This window comes from Cryptotermes secundus, unplaced genomic scaffold (genome assembly GCF_002891405.2).
Source record: "Cryptotermes secundus unplaced genomic scaffold, Csec_1.0 scaffold2934, whole genome shotgun sequence".
Lineage (NCBI taxonomy): Eukaryota > Metazoa > Arthropoda > Insecta > Blattodea > Kalotermitidae > Cryptotermes > Cryptotermes secundus.
Window position 1 is genome coordinate 180,208 of NW_019737452.1, and position 16,235 is coordinate 196,442.

The following is a 16,235-nucleotide window of genomic DNA, read 5'->3' on the forward strand; positions in this document are numbered from 1 at the left end:
ATTATTATTATTATTATTGGAATATGTTTTCTCAGCTAATGAAAGGAAATATTCATTAAATGCACTTGCGATAGCTTGTGGATTGTTAGTGGACTTTCCTTCAATATTCAAACTTTGTACGTCTTCATTAACAGATTTCTTTCCTGATTCAACTTTCACAATATCCCAGGTGGTTTTAATTTTATTGTTTGATTTTAGAATTTGGCTGTTATGTAAACAGTTAACTCATTACTGTTATAGAATGTTTCTACATTAATCACTGTTAAATTGCAGTAAAGTACTGTGAAACCCCCTTTCAAAATCCATCTGGGGATAATTACTTCAATATTAAATCAAGATCTGAAACATACATAGAAATTTTCATTAGTAAAATGTGGGTAAGTTCTTAAAATGTTGAAACACTAAATTGGGGAAAATAATATATTATTTATACAGTTTCATATGGTACCATAAAAAAAAGTCATTTAAACATGGGAATATAAAATTGGGTTTTCACTGTGAATAATTTTGACACAGAAGACTTCTCATCATATACTGTACCCAAAACAGTGGACACATAAGAACAGCATACTGCTCTCCAATACGTAAGCCATGGAGAACCCTCAGACTGTCTCCAGTGGAAGAATGGCAAGCCAGCATACAGCTTTGCTTACATGTACCACAAGCGAGCATTGTTCAGCAAGGTTAAGAGAACATAAATTATTTACCTTCAAGGTGTTACTGCTTTGACTGAGGGCAAAACACTTTTGCAAATTGGGACAAAGGTCACATAGTGCCTGCAGGAATCGTGCTATCATAATGATACTACCAGGGTTTACTTTCTTCTCCCCCACTTCAGTCAAACACTGGACCTTGATGAACTGAATCAACCTGGAAACAAAGAATCTCATTTCATGTACACAAAAGATCTTAACTAGGGTTCACACCAGTCTCTCTTCTCCTTGTGCCTACTAGTAATCTCTGGGTTCCTTACAGACCTATATCTGAACATAACTTTTATGGGCTCACTCTTCTTACTGCATGGTTCTTGCTTGGTCTACTCTCTAACCCGAAGACGGAGGCAGTACATTCTTCCGAAATGTCTAACTTCTACCGAACTACATGGCATTACATTAAAGAAGATGCATATTCAAATGCATATTCCTTTGCAAAATGACCAATTCATATAGGAAAGCAAGCAATATTGCAGATGGGGAGAACTTCCTCTTATATGTGCATGTCCTTTGGGTTCTGGCTATTTAGTGCCCATTCCTTTCTCATTTTAATGCATATAACTGAAACATTAATTTAAAAAATTTTAAATTTTCATCAAGATTTAGCTGAAACCAATTTATAACTGATGATTACTGTTTTCTGGGATGCAATGCCATGTAGTCTGGGTGATTGTTACCAACATTACAGAATCTGCTGCTTCCATTTTCAGGGTAGTCACCCTTCTATCCTTAGGAAGAAGATTGCAGGTTCCTCAAAAATGCTGGTAACAATCTATCAGATTACATGGTATCACATACCAAGAGACAGTACTCCTCACAGTGATTGCTGTGAGAACCTCAAATCTTTCAATCTGAAATTAATTATAAGAGGCTTCAGGGTCACACAGTGGTCAATCTTCAGACCATGGTCTCATAGGATACACTGCTCTGTTGTCTAGTAGATCAGCATGGTAAATTCCCCATTTAAGGTTTTCTTTGGGAGCAGTGGATTTGAACTCTAAACTGAGAAAAGTTTTAACTAATGTAATTTTGCATTCAGGCTAATGACTTCCAATCGCTGAAACTGAACACTAAAGAGGGGAAAAGCTTAAATCAAGGAATATTAAAAGGGGGTGCCACTGCACCAAGGTTATAGAAAGCATCGTACAGGAATTTACTGCCAATATGTTTCAGCAATGTTTTCGACAGCTATATGAACGTTCGCAGACATGCATAGCGGCCAACGGCAACTATTTTGAGGGCCGATGTGGATCTGCATAAGTGTATGTGAATACCTTGTAATATGATGTGATAAAACCACATTCCACGAACTTAATGACTCTACCACCTATAATCATTAATGGTAATGACATTCATGGACAATTACAAGTAATCACATGGACAGGAAAATCATGAGAAATCTCAGCCAGGGTACCTGGTACCCCAGCGACAATTCTCACTAACACCTGAATGCAAGTCTACATTACTGCTAGGCCATTCTATCCAGAAACAATGTCCAGGCATTCCCCAACATACATAATAGATGCATTATTCCTGAGAGTGGTCACATAACTAAAAAATTTCAGTTCCTTTTTTTTCAATTCATTCATCTTTCAATGTAAAATACACAATTCAACCATTAATTACTCTAATTATTAGATAAATAACTTAATAATTTTCAGTCTTCACTAAGAAAAATGAAATTAAAGAAGTTTCATATGAAATTTCATTAATGTGAAATCTGCCTAAGTCAAAATCATGTAAAGTCAGGGGGAATACCTGCATGTGAAAAGTAAGCAAATTCTATATTGGCAGTTTAAAATCAGTACAACTCACTGCTGAATGTTCTCCATGCTACATGTCTTTAGATGGTCCTGTAGCTCATTTCTATCTGTCAACTTGTTTGGGGCCACAACGCTGTTCTGCAGATAATGTTGCAGATCCTGGAGTAATGCTAAGAGCTGTGAGTCAAATTCAGCACACAGGCCTTCCACACATGGTGAATAGCCTCTAGTTTTCATCAGCAAACCTAGAAGTTGTATATGGCAAAACATTTGTAACTTTTACGGACAGCAACCTAGAAAAGTACAGAACACACTGTACAGCATACAAAATTACGTTTGACATTCTGTCAAAAGCACGCCACAATTTAAGTCACATGTTTAAACTATTTCTGAAACATAAAATTAAGACATACTACTCCAAATCATTGATACCATGTATTCAAATTTTTAAAAATGATTATGAGTCTACCTTAAGATTGCAAAAGGTTAAAGAGGGATATTATAGTTTAAATAGCATTACTTGGTCCTATTTAATGATATTCCTATACATAATATCTGGAAATAAAGGATTAAAATATGTTTCATTACTTTTTTCCCATCCTTTCACATAAACAAGTTTCTGACAGTTTTGTTTTTACTGTTTCCTTCAAGTTCCTTCATTTTCTTTCAGATATTCATGTTTCTTGTTCCTTAAAGTTCTACAAGCCTCATGTCTTACACTGCCCACTCACTCGTGGAGCTGAGCTCTTCTTGAGTCTTGAGAAGCCGCAAATTGTACAGCTATTCAAGAACTTCCCAGCATTTTCTGGAACCCGAAAGCTCATTATGTTGTGGGAATCTGCAAGCAGATCACTATTCTCATCCTTCACTAAGTTACTTCTAAGTTGGTAACCCCTCTAAAAGTCATTTATTCCTCTAGATGTATAGGTCTCTAATGTTCTTATTCTTGCTGTTCATTGCAAATTCATCAATTCTGTCTTTCATATATTCCCTCTTTCCATTCCTGATATGCCTGCTGGTTTCATGTCTTATATTGTTTGGATTACACCAATTTACTTTGCTTGGATCCTGTAACCACTGCAATTTGGCTTGTTATCTTTGGCCTAATAATTCTGAGCATCCTTCATCGAACCATGACTTATGCTTCTTCAGGTCATAATAACCTAGACTCTCCTTGGCAGAAATTTTGATATTCTCTCTAATTGTTTCCCAAGCTTTATCAACATCTACCTCAGTGTCTTAAGTTTTCCAAAGCCGGGAACCTATTTGAAATTTAAACACGATACTGCTCTTTACCCTCTACCTCATTTAATTTCTTGAGATTGAACCTCTCCATATGAATTCTGTGCATTGTTTACTCACCGCCAGTCTTTCTTTAACCTTTGCCACCACCAAGTAGTGGTCAGTATCACAATCTGCTGCCCTGAATGATTGGATATCAAGTGTACTTGAATGTCTTCTCCTGTCTATCAAAATATGGTCAATTTGACTGTGCATCTTCCCATCAGGAGATGCCCAAGTAAATTTATTAATGTTATGATGTGGGAACATTGTAGTTTTGACAGTACAATTTTTCGATGTGGCAACTCCATTATCATTACTAATTTCATACACACTCTCATTCCCAACTGGTAGTTTGAAAATGTCTTCCCTGCCTATTTTGGTATTGAAATCTCCTAACAAAATTTTCATATGGTACTTTGGAAATTTGTCAAATATAATTTCTAGTTCTTTGTAGAACCTGTCCTTTATATCATCAGTTTTATTGTCCATTGGAGCATAAATATTCAGAACAATGATATCACACCAGTGGCCTCTTAGTATTATGTATGACATCCTAAAACTAATGAACTCTACCCTCTTAACTGCTGATATGATTCTCTTATGTACGAAAATATATTCACAGCTTCCCTCCATACTTGGAGGGTGTCTCCTCCATCCACAACCTGAGGACATGCCATGGCGTGGTGACAAGGGTCCCACCTAACATGGTCTTTCACTGCTCAGATTAGAATAATGAGTACTGGAAACTACTGCTGTTACACTGAAGCACTTATATACTCTTACACATTTCCAAGCAATTATCAACCAAATTTTCCAAAGCCACAAACCTATTTTAGATTTTAATGAGCCACTGATCTTTAACAACCATGTCATTCAGCTTCTTCAGATAAAATGTTTTTATTTATTATGGTTATACTTTACTAGTTTACTCATTAAAGTCTTGAACTAACTTCTGAAAATTCCAGATAGTGGTCAGTTTCAAACTTTCAAACCCAGCTCTTTTAAAATATTATTAATAATAAACAACTGAAGAAAAATGTGAGATTTGAGGTTCTCATATTGCTGACTATGAAGATTAGTCTTTTGTGATGTGAAGCTATGTAGTCTGGTACATGTTTACAGACACCTAACAAATTGCATGGTGTCACATCCTAGAAGGCAGATGTTTTCATCTAAAGAAAAACCTAAGGAGCAATGAGGAAATTAGATGTCAGTGTTACCCTCAATGTAATAAGTAGTGCACCCTTATTATGGGTGAGCATTTTTTATGAATGCACAGAATACAGTATATTATAAAGTTAAATCTGAAAATTTACAGAAACAGCTTTTTCAAAATAAATAATACACTGATTATTATATTGTAATAAGCTTTAAGGATCATGTTCAGCATGAAAGTACATAAGGAAGTATAAACCAGTTTTCATCTGAGTAAGTAAGGAAAATTCATTTGTGAATCATCTTTCCATCCAGGATATAACATACTACTTCACCTCTCTTTTGCTGCTGATCCTGACTGTTCTCTCCCTGAGGAAGATCACTGCCCCATTCCTTCCATATAAACCAGCGGAGATCATGCTCTGGTTGGCTGCTCCTGTCCATAGAGGAAAATTCATTATCCATTACAAAAGAAATGTTACATGACAATGATAACTATGCACTGTGCGGTAACATTGTTTATGCGTGACCTGGCACATCAAAAGCTTCACTCTAGTTTTCATTAAAATCAGTCAATGCATTATCAGCAAAGGACAGACAGACACACAGACATGCTCACAACCTCTTTCCTCATACAATAAGGAACACAGGGAGAAAAGAGAAACTGCTTTGGGGCTCATTATGCAGCAAAACAAATCAAATGCAGTGATTTCCCTGTCCTTAATTAAGCACCATACCATAAAGACATATGGCAGAGTGGAAGTACAGCTCCACACATTCATGACCATTCCACTAGAGGAATGTGAGTAAGCACCTTCATGCCCTGGCTGCCTTATCCTCGGGGAAAGCACTTCAATGCCATTTTCACAATAGTCTGCAGGCCCCAGAGCCAGTATGAAAACTCTGGAGAAAAGGAAGTCACTTGTTCTTGCCAGGAATCATACCCTGATCATTCCCCTGTTTAGCCTATAGCCTAGTTACAATACTGACTGAGCTCTCCACCTCACAGTGAAGCAAAACGACATAATTTTATTCCTATCTCCAGCATTCTTTGTAGGCACCTGCTTTATCTTAAAATATCCTGGGATATAACATCATGCAGTATGTTGAAAGTCAACAAATGTTTCAGAGGAAGATGTCACCTCAATCTTCAGGGACAAAGAATAAGCCAAGCAAGAAAACAACAGGAAGACGGCGACACGACACTTCACCCGAAATGTCAGTTGTCTTTCAACAGAACACACAGCATTATATTCCAGAAGTTATAACTGTTCATTATCATTGCTGTGTGAGCCTCGAATGCTACACCATTCTATTTTCATCTTGGTTTCACATGAGTATTATTTGTACTTGCACAGTAAAAATGAAACACACCGCATACAAAATTTAGTATGAAATGCATAACTCACTTTTCCTGTGTACTGCCCTGAGTAACAGTGGCAAGTGTAGACTGCAGCTGTGCAAGGGCTGTACTCCACTGCTGGGATATAAGGCACTTTGCCCTTTGGGTGATGAGTGGCTGGAAATAGGCATCCCATAGATTCAGACTGCGAGGAAGCAGCAGCTGCTGGCACATGATGTCCCAGTTCCCAACTGTTCCAATGCTACTAGCTTCCTCACGTATACTATCTAGGCCCTGTACCGAGCTCACCAAACTCAGCAGTGATGTCACTTGCTGCTGGACAAAGTCCCGCACCCAGTCAAGCCAACGAGTCACATTCTCCCGAATGTCCCCTGGTGACACTGGATTCATTGGTTCTGCTGTGGAAGGCCTACCAACATAAATGGTAAAAGGTAAAGTTGTCTAAGCATTATGCCATTAAGGCGTATTGGGAAGTGGATGTATAGATCCACATTTTCCTTGACCTCAGGTTGGAGGTGAGTGGTCAGCTTCACGCCCCAGCTGCTTTACTGCCAGGGAAAGAGCCCCTGGTACCCACTGGATATGAGGCTGCGTGTGCCACCCAGCTGTTCTGGATGACGTGGAAAAGAGAATTCTTGACCCCACTGGGACTTGAACTCTGACCCCTTGATAATCCAGGCCACTGCCAGTTGCTATTCTGACTAGACTAGTCTATCCTGGCTCGCATCAACAAGAGTGGTACAGTAAGAAAGTAACAATACGGCTGTGTGCACGCAATGTAACAAGAAAATGTATGAACAGAGAGAGACCAAAGAAACGGTCAAATGGGTAGCACTCCTCCTTCACATTCAATAGATCCTGGATTCAAATCTTGTGGAGACTGACTACCCTCACTCAGGTGTTCTGTGGTTTTATTCACCCTTCCAGATATATGTCAGGATATACCTCAAATTAGGCCTCTAATATTTCCTTCCACATCTTTCCCATTCAGCACTGACAAATCATGAAACCTTTCAAAGCCGAGCTACCAGCAGTACCATTAATTAAACCATACATGATGAAAATGCATGCAGACAGGTCCAAACAAATGCAGATACAACCAACATGACTAACACTCTGTTCAGGACAGTAGGCCATCAGGCTAATGATCCAGCAAACTACAAATTTTGGTCATGTTTCTTCCACCTAGCATCTTTTTCGTGAATTAAGCTGTTCATCTGTTCGGACTCTATCCACAATTCTGAAAATTCCATTTTAAAGCTTTCAAGAGTACAGGGTATCTATAACATAACTGTGCACCTCTAAGCTGCATTAACTCTATCATAGAGCTACTGTTATGATCACAGCACACATATATGTACTAACTTGGGAGGGCCAGTTTTCCAGCTGCCCCGAGCACCCAGGCCACTACTGGATCCACTGTCCCCCTAGAACTTGGTGGGGACGTTCTACAAAGGCCCATGACCATAATCCTAGAGCCAGAATCATCTCGAACAAGGCCCTCATAGTATATGTTAGCTATAACCATAGACAGTTGATGATCTTCAGCCTATGCCTAGCTGATAATTACACCACACAAGTGACCATGACATGTAAAGCTAGCTGCTTTAGACTGATATATTGGGTTTCTGGACTTTATCCATCGTCCTGGTTTTTAAGATAACAAATAAAAACACGATGTTTCAGAAACTGGATCTGTTTCCGTCCTCAGGTGAGAGAAAAAGGGGAACACCTATTCTGTTGGGTCCGATAGAAAGAGCTAGCCTCAATCACTGGATCTCTCACCTGAGGACAGAAACAGATCCAGTTTCCGAAACGTCATGTTTTTATTTGTTATCTTAAAAACCAGGACGATGGATAAAGTCCAGAAACCCAATATATCAGCGTGTTATACACCATCGTCAGAATCCTATAGTAAGTAGCTGCTTTAGGTTATAACATTACAATGCACATGATTTTCAGGTTCTACATTTTATTATGACATCTTAAACAAGTAAGGGACTTAAAGAACATTCTTTTTGAAAATAGAAATGTTGAAAATAACTGTCTTATTTTTAAAATAACCACAGAAGTGTCTCTCCACTGACATTCTAAAACCCATCCTTACTTCATGTTGTGAAAAATGGTACCACCTCATGTACCACAGTGTAATGCATACATTTATGAAAGGTCCAGGAACCACTGTTCCATGAAAAATGTGACATATGCTGCGGTAACGTCGATGCGCCAAACTTTCACAATCTGATATTCTAAGACTGGCATCAAACACTGAATAGACCTTCTTGCCTTACCTGAATTCTTGAATAAGTGGAGGTAAAAACTTTGCAGCTACTGAGTCTTTCAAATCAACAAGATTGATTGATGGTGGGGCATCACGTCCCACAATGCTCTTCAGCTGTTTCAAAACTAATCCTTCAGGGTTGGATGAATCTTGGCTGTCATCTAAGACACAAAACACATTTCAATTTTTTCTGCAATCACAAGTTAAGACCAATGAAAGAATGGTATATTACTGCTGTGAATTCATCCAGCTGGTGTGGGAACGCTCGAGAAAACATTCAGAAAAACACATACGAGTACAATAATATAGCATCATACAAAATATTGGGAGGATGATGACATGGTACTTCCATATTACGAGAATGGCATGGAAAGTTGTGCATAACCCCTCCAGACTGAGAACACACAGCTGTGGAAGTCAAAATATTCAAGAGGAGGAGAAGAGGGTGCAGGGAAGGATGAGGAAAAGGAGATGGAATAGGAAGGCAGGAAGTGGAAAAGGAAGAGAAAAGAAAGATGGAAGAAGAGAAAGAAAGAGAAAAATGAAAAGGAAGCAGAGCAGGAATAACAAAGATGATTCAAATGAAGTATAAGAGGTGAATGAGGGAATGGAAATAAAGAAGGGCTTAAAAGATGGAGGAAGAAGAGGAAAAGATGAAAACAAACAGGAAGAAAAAAAAATTGGAAAAGAAGATTGAGGAATAGAAAGAAAAGAATAGTTTTGCAGAAGAAGAGAAAAAGGATAACAAGAAAAAGCAGAAAGGGTAAGAAATGGACAATAATGAAGAAAATGAAAAGGTTTCTTGAAGAGAAAATCTAGGATGTTACACCATGTAGTCTGGGAGAAATTTATCTATGTCTTGGAGGCATGTACTGTCTTCAGGGACAAAGAGAAAGCCAAGCAGGCATGCAGGATGCAACCAAATTACACAGCATTATCATCCCACAAGATAGTACTCTTCATAATCATTATTGAGTGAACCTAAAATCTGGTACATAGGCCTTAAGTCCAAAAAAAAAAACAATAAAGATCCTTATTTAGTGAACTGAATGATAAATGGATAAAGTTCAGCAGCTTAAAGCCGAACACTATACGCCTGATGATGGCCTGATAGAGGAGCCAAAACGTCGCGTCCATAAACACTTTAGTAAAACAAATGTTGATACAGTAGCGTCTTCTTTGTTTTAAAGTACAGAGTGTTGTTGTGTAGATGGTATATTCTTGTATGCTTTATATCTTATGTGAGACACACAACAGGATGCAAAACTATTATGAATATACTTTTGTTGCTGGTATGAAAGACTGACATGTTTACAGGAAAATGAACTGGTACTCTGCATTGGTACATGATCAACTTACATAAAATTTCATTACATTTCCATGTTTACTAAACACAAATTATTTCAGCTAGACAAATTCAAGACTTCCTTGATTAACTCACCAAGAAAGCAGGCATGAATTAGATGGAGAGTGTGCATGAGAAGCTTCAAACTTTTACACACACGGACCTTCACACTATCATGCCCAGCAGACTGCAATACATCTTGAAGAGCTTGTTTGTGCAGGTCCAGCAGTTTATTCAGCAGCTCCAAGGAGTTCATGCCTTGCAACAAAACCAATGTGCTCAAACAGCTCGATGCATCCTGTAATGAGCAAACATATTATTAACACCACATTCATACTCTATCAGGCTTGAGGGAAAGTTTAACTGAAGAGTTCTATCTTCTGGGATGCAAAACTATGTAGCATGTTTCTCAGCTTTTCAGGAAACACACTGCCTCCATCTTAAGGGTCAAAGAGTATGCCAAACAAGCAACCAGCACTCACCTTTTAACCTTACATTCCTCTGAAACACGTGGCTACAGCTTTTGGGTATATGCCATGTAGAATTCTGAAGGCTTTCCAACATTTTGGCACGCCTTGCCATTGCCATCTCCAGGGTGTGTGTGTGTGTGTGTGTGTGTGTGTGTGTGGTGGGGGGAGACCTTTTACACAAGTCAAATTAAGCAATGTGCCAGAGGTGAAGTGTTACTGGATGAATGGAAGAATGGTTTGCTAATCCACAGGCAGTGACCACATGATCAGTGAAAAGATATGACAAGAAAATTTCTTCTTCTCCTCCCCTTCACTCCTCCTCCTCCTTCCTTCCACATGGATAGGAAAGGGAGTTCAATAGTCACTGGATGAAGGTGGCTCAGTGGTGGATTTGGATCAGGGGTGACAGCAGGTTTTACTGTACCTGTATCCTTTTTCATGGACAAAGTTATGCTGGTGTTTTATTATTTTGATGACTCCCCTCATGACTGGCAGATGACATGACATGACATTAACATAACATAACATAACATAACATAACAACATGGCATGCCACGGCACAACATAACATAACATAATTATTTCTGATATTAAAATTGTTGCACTTGAAGAACCTTACTACTCATATGCATATTAAGAAGCATAATGGTTGGGGCATGCCTCTTATAAAGACAACCAAAATCAGTCAACCATTAAGATTCCCTTATACATTCACATGAAGGGTCTGATGACGCCATAAGTCTGATGCTGAAATACACCTTAACTTGACATATATAATACTGATATTTGACTGAATTGTGTAATTCATTGTTACTAACATTTGCATACTATAAAAAAGTGGCTGGAGCATAACTTAAGCCAATATTCTGGCATTTGCCTGGAAAAACTGAAGAAAACCATGAAAGAACTCAGCCTAGCCAGTCTCTGGAAATATTGAAATCTGAAACTGGAAACTCCCAAATATGAAGCAGAAGTGCTAAACATTGAACTGACATTTGGTGCCACATGTTCCAACCTCAGTATCTGTTTGAGGTGAGAGGCACTTAATTTCCAAAATCATGTCTGCCTGTACTCTAATTCCTGGTTTTAGCCTTAAGATTGATACAAAATGCATCAGAGGGTATGCAACTTTTGACAAGTTTCCTAATACTTATAAATTGTTTGTTGGTATGCATATCAACTGAAAAAAAAAACTGGTGGCCAGCAACTTACTTCTGTCTACAACTGTGTGTCTCAGGAAACAGCCGATGGTACCCACAGGACAGGAGGATGGGTGGGCCAAAGAGATGATTTTTAGACATGGGTAAAGTAAAAAAAAGTAAAGCTATCCCTGTAACAGGCCATGAAGGCCCATAGGGTTGCGAGACGTTGAGTGTCCCACACTATTTAGACAATCGGCTCAAAGATGGCGGTAAGATTGTCAGCCCTATGCGTCAGCCACACTTTACTCCCCAGGAAAATTATTTATTTAATTCCTGGTACTAATTTCTGTTAGAGGCTGAGTGAACCCCAGGGTCATAGTGCAGCCAGAAGGATTAGGTCAACTGAAAAAATCCAATGACCTCATCAATATTTGAACCCAGATAAAATCCCTGCTCCTGTCACAAATCAAGTCCCAGTCCCATGTATCATCTGGGGCTGGTACAATAGGCCAGAAGTGGCTGCAGTACAAGGGACTTAGTCCAACCCCACTAGCAATAAAAAAAAAACAGTTCCAAATGCTGGGTTGTTCATGTACGACATATAATTTACTTCCGACTGTCAACCCCCTCCCCAGACTAAATATTTCACCTCACAGTTCAATGTATAGTAGGGCTGCAAACTTCAAAGTACTGAGGGTGCACAAGCACATGAATAAGAACTAGACACATACAGTTCAAAATCATTTACACATGTTAAATGTTACCAGATATATGGTACTTAAAAATCAGATGCTAAACATTTACTAGATTCTATCAACATCTTATATGACTCTGGAGTCATGGAAATTCAATATTTTATTGTTACAACAAAACAAATACAAACAAACTCTGTGGCCTGTAGTGTGCAAGTGAACTATACCAACCAAGCGACTGCTGCTTGTTGGCTAATTTAGTGCCAACTTTTGCATATAGAGGGTGTCACGCGGTCGCCACAATGGATCCCCCCCCCCGGCCGTTAATCTCGGTTTTCTAGATCGTTTAATTGTTGCATGTCGTGCAAAAGCAATCAAAACAATATGTAGAATACTTAGTGAGAACTTTCTGTCAAGTTTCTCCAATTGCAAGTTCCACGGCCTTTGTTTAAAGAAAAGGAAAGTGTCACCACACATAATGGGATATCAAAGGATTCTTTTGGTCAAAAAAAAAAAAAAAAGCCAGCCAGCTAGAAGCCCTGATGTACAGAACATTTCAGTGATTCAACACTGAACTGCCTTCATTGGTACAGCAAGACAGACTTATAGTAAAATTAAGTGTAAGACCTTCTGACCTCTGGAGATAAGGTGAGAGACTGCAGCATATTCTGACAGCCAAAGAGAATAGCACTTTGGAAGTGGCTGATGGTACTCCACTGCCTTGATATCACAGGAAACCACAGCATCACCTTGCTGGAGTTCAAGACATCATCTACACCTGAATTTAACTGCAGACCTACACCATGAAACCACAAGAGCAAGGGCTTTCATAAGTTTACCCTGTTAAGTTATGTGACTGTATGCAGAAATAAAAATCCCTTCTATTAATAATGTGCAGTACAGTAAACTCTCAATTATCCACTTTGTCTTTTAACTCTTAGCTGTTGAATACAGCTTCCCACAATCATTTAAGTGTTGCTCATTACATGTTTCAGTAATACGTACCATTGAAGTTCTACAATGATTTGCAGAAGCCTACATCTTCTTGCTCTGTTGTAACTTCCTATATTATTATTTCATTGCTTCCCACACTGGTCACTAAACAAGGGATGCTTTCTCCTATTAGAAACAATCTTGTTTCATTCTTAGAGAATAGTACCATGATCAGTTTGGAAAACTGAGTGACTTGAAGGATTAAAAGCAGCATGAAAAGCTGGCATTTCCTGGTGGATTATTCATTGTTTTTAAATATCCATGCTACTCCACCCACCCATTACTGCAGACAATTGAGAGCTCAAATTATGTCGTGAATCGCCATTTTTACCGGAGAAATTTCACTCACCTGTGTTAATGTGGCATGCAAACAAAAACAACTGAGCACCCAATATATAGTTTCCTCCTTCAACAGCGCTCCAAATTTGTTCTGGAATATCCATTAGAATTTTTATTTGGATGGCAACAGAATGATAAGCTTTATTCACTGAAACCCTGAAAATAAAAATATATATATACCAAGAACAATTAGTTCCTGCACTTCTGGAAAAAGATTCTGTAAAATGTGTTGCCTCATGACAAAGCATATATTATTAAAAAAAAGTAAAGCTATCACTGTAACAAGTCATGAAGGCCCATAGGGTTGTGAAATGTCAAGGCTCCCATATTTTCTAGAAAACTGGCTTGTAGATAGCAGTGAGGGTGTCAAACTTATGTGTTGGCCGCCCTTTACCCCCAGCAAGAATCTTGGTACTCATTTCTGTTAAAGGCTGAGTCAACCCCAGCATGTAGTGCAGCTGGAAGGATCAGGTCAACTGAAAAATCCAATGACCTCGTTGGGAATTGAACCCGCAATCTTCTGGCTTGTAGCATAGTGCCTCAACCAACTATGCTAAAGTGTGCCACCCCCTTTGCATATTTTGTTACTGACCAGAAATAACATCATCCTTCTGCTAAGTGCAGCAGAACATGCAATAGTCTGTACATTAAAACTCTCACTGAATTCCCCATTTAAGGTTTCTTTCTGGTGCAGGGGATTGGAATGCTAAATGAGGAAAATCCAAATTGAAGGAAACTCAACACTGAGATTACTTGGTAACACTGAAATTGAATGTTTTATGAGAGAAAATCTTAAACTGAGGGACACTAAATGGCAGTTCCACCATATCTCCAAATGCATTGTAGCCATAGAATTTGAATATTTACTTGAAACACTTAAAATGATTAATAATATAATAACAATATCAGTCATTCATATAAACATCAAATAATTTAATTAGTTTAAGGGTTTATACATTGTTCAAGTATCTAATTATATTCAGTTTCAAGCTTGGTATATGGCCATCTTTTTATATTAAACATTATGACTTTCAATATCATATTGAGACCTGTTATATACATTACAAAACAGAAACATTCCACTCTTTCAGAGTTATTTCCAACCTTCTTTTTCCTTTCATATGATAATCATATTTGTCTCAAACATAATGACTATTTGCATACAGTACAACAGTCAACTGAATACTCGTACAGACCTTTCAGTTTTAGAACTGCTTGGATTCAATTTGAAGCCTAATAGGTGTTTCTGCTGTAGCTGTAGGCACTTGCTGCTCATGTTCTCAATATGGGAAATTATGCCCTCCGCAGTTTGTTTCATGTCTGCAATTCTATCTGCAGCTTCAATTAGATCCCTATACCTTTCACTGAAATAAAATTTAATGTAGTATAACACATAACACCTTCTCTCCAGAAATGTATTATTTTTCAAGATAAAACACCCAGATGAACAGAACAAAATTATGTAGGATCTGAGGTTCCCACAGCCATTGTTATGAAGAATTATAACTCATGGGATTCTTGTGTAGTCTTGTTTCTTGCCTGGCTTACTCTTCAACACTGATGATGGAGGGGGATGTTCCTTCGAAACGTCTTCTGATTCTGAACAGACTACACTGCTTTCTATCCCACAAGTTAGAACTCTTCAGAACAACATTAACATAAAGGTACCCTAGAATGGAAATTAACAGTTTGTAACAGATTCCAAATTTGGATTAACATTCTACTGACACTGTTGATAATACTCTGACTTCATTAGAATAAAATTAGGGACTGACCATTCCAACATCTCTTACACTAAATTCTGAATTCTAAACTCTGATTTTGAATCCATACAAAAGTTTTAACTTACCCAACCATAGTCCGTAATTCCTCTCTTTTTCTCTCTATTTCTGTCTGTAACTTCTTTTGTGTTTCCAAGATTTCTGAAATAGTAAACTCTTCAAATAATTTATCAGCATTAATATCTAGCAAGTTTTGTACGGGCATTCTGACAGGTACTTCGATTGCAATACTGTGGACAGAATAAGGGAGCCAAGCACTAAACCCTAAAAAAATTTCGTGACAGTAGTACACAGCATTGCAATTTTCACATACGCCTGAACCACCTGATAAACACTACAGCCTACGTAATCTGCAATGTTTACTGTCATGTTACAAAGACTGAAACGTGCTTTAACCACGAAGACCGTGATCACTGGGTAAAATCTTGAATAGGGGAAAGGACAACACGGTAACTACTGCCTCTAAGAGCGGCGGACGAAACTCACGCTGGGCTCGACCAATCAGAGAGCCTAAACAAACCAACTTGAATACCCACAATTCCGTGCGGTTATGGTGGTGCATTATATGCAAATTGGTAAGTATGAATTTTGATTTGATGTGGTTGCGAAACGAAAGTAGACATTTGCGAACGAAATTACAGCTGCATGTCAAACATATTATGTGTGTATATGAATATTATGCTTACTACCACAAATGGAATTAGAAACATAGAATTCTTTCAAGCCTAAAATTTTTCAGGTTATCATGAACTGTCATCTAAATGATATTTTTTTATGATATGTTCTGCAACTTTCTGTTTATCCCAGAGATTGTCTCTTGAATGTGAAAGAGTTCTAAGAGTACCGTGATGGTGTTATAAACACGAAAACAACATTTGCTGCTGCTGGGTGCTTGTCATCCAGCAAGCAAGGCA

The 16,235-nt window shown here is 38.2% G+C and overlaps 1 protein-coding gene across 3 annotated transcripts in view; it reads right to left on the reverse strand.

The window, feature by feature from the left end:
- The window catches only part of LOC111870489 (conserved oligomeric Golgi complex subunit 1), a 31,095-nt gene extending 14,896 nt beyond the window's left edge, over nucleotides 1-16,199 (reverse strand). For all 3 annotated transcript variants that reach the window (XM_023862821.2, XM_023862820.2, XM_033753863.1), the window contains exons 1-10: nucleotides 15,390-16,199; nucleotides 14,737-14,904; nucleotides 13,551-13,696; nucleotides 12,844-13,004; nucleotides 10,001-10,202; nucleotides 8,570-8,720; nucleotides 6,325-6,687; nucleotides 5,251-5,351; nucleotides 2,529-2,721; nucleotides 708-870 (exon numbers count right to left, since the gene is read on the reverse strand). In XM_023862821.2, coding sequence (XP_023718589.1) covers nucleotides 708-870; nucleotides 2,529-2,721; nucleotides 5,251-5,351; nucleotides 6,325-6,687; nucleotides 8,570-8,720; nucleotides 10,001-10,202; nucleotides 12,844-13,004; nucleotides 13,551-13,696; nucleotides 14,737-14,904; nucleotides 15,390-15,526 — 1,785 coding nt within the window. In that variant the 5' untranslated portion in view covers nucleotides 15,527-16,199. The remainder of the gene's footprint in view (nucleotides 1-707; nucleotides 871-2,528; nucleotides 2,722-5,250; nucleotides 5,352-6,324; nucleotides 6,688-8,569; nucleotides 8,721-10,000; nucleotides 10,203-12,843; nucleotides 13,005-13,550; nucleotides 13,697-14,736; nucleotides 14,905-15,389) is intronic.
- Between the last annotated feature and the right edge of the window lie 36 nt (nucleotides 16,200-16,235).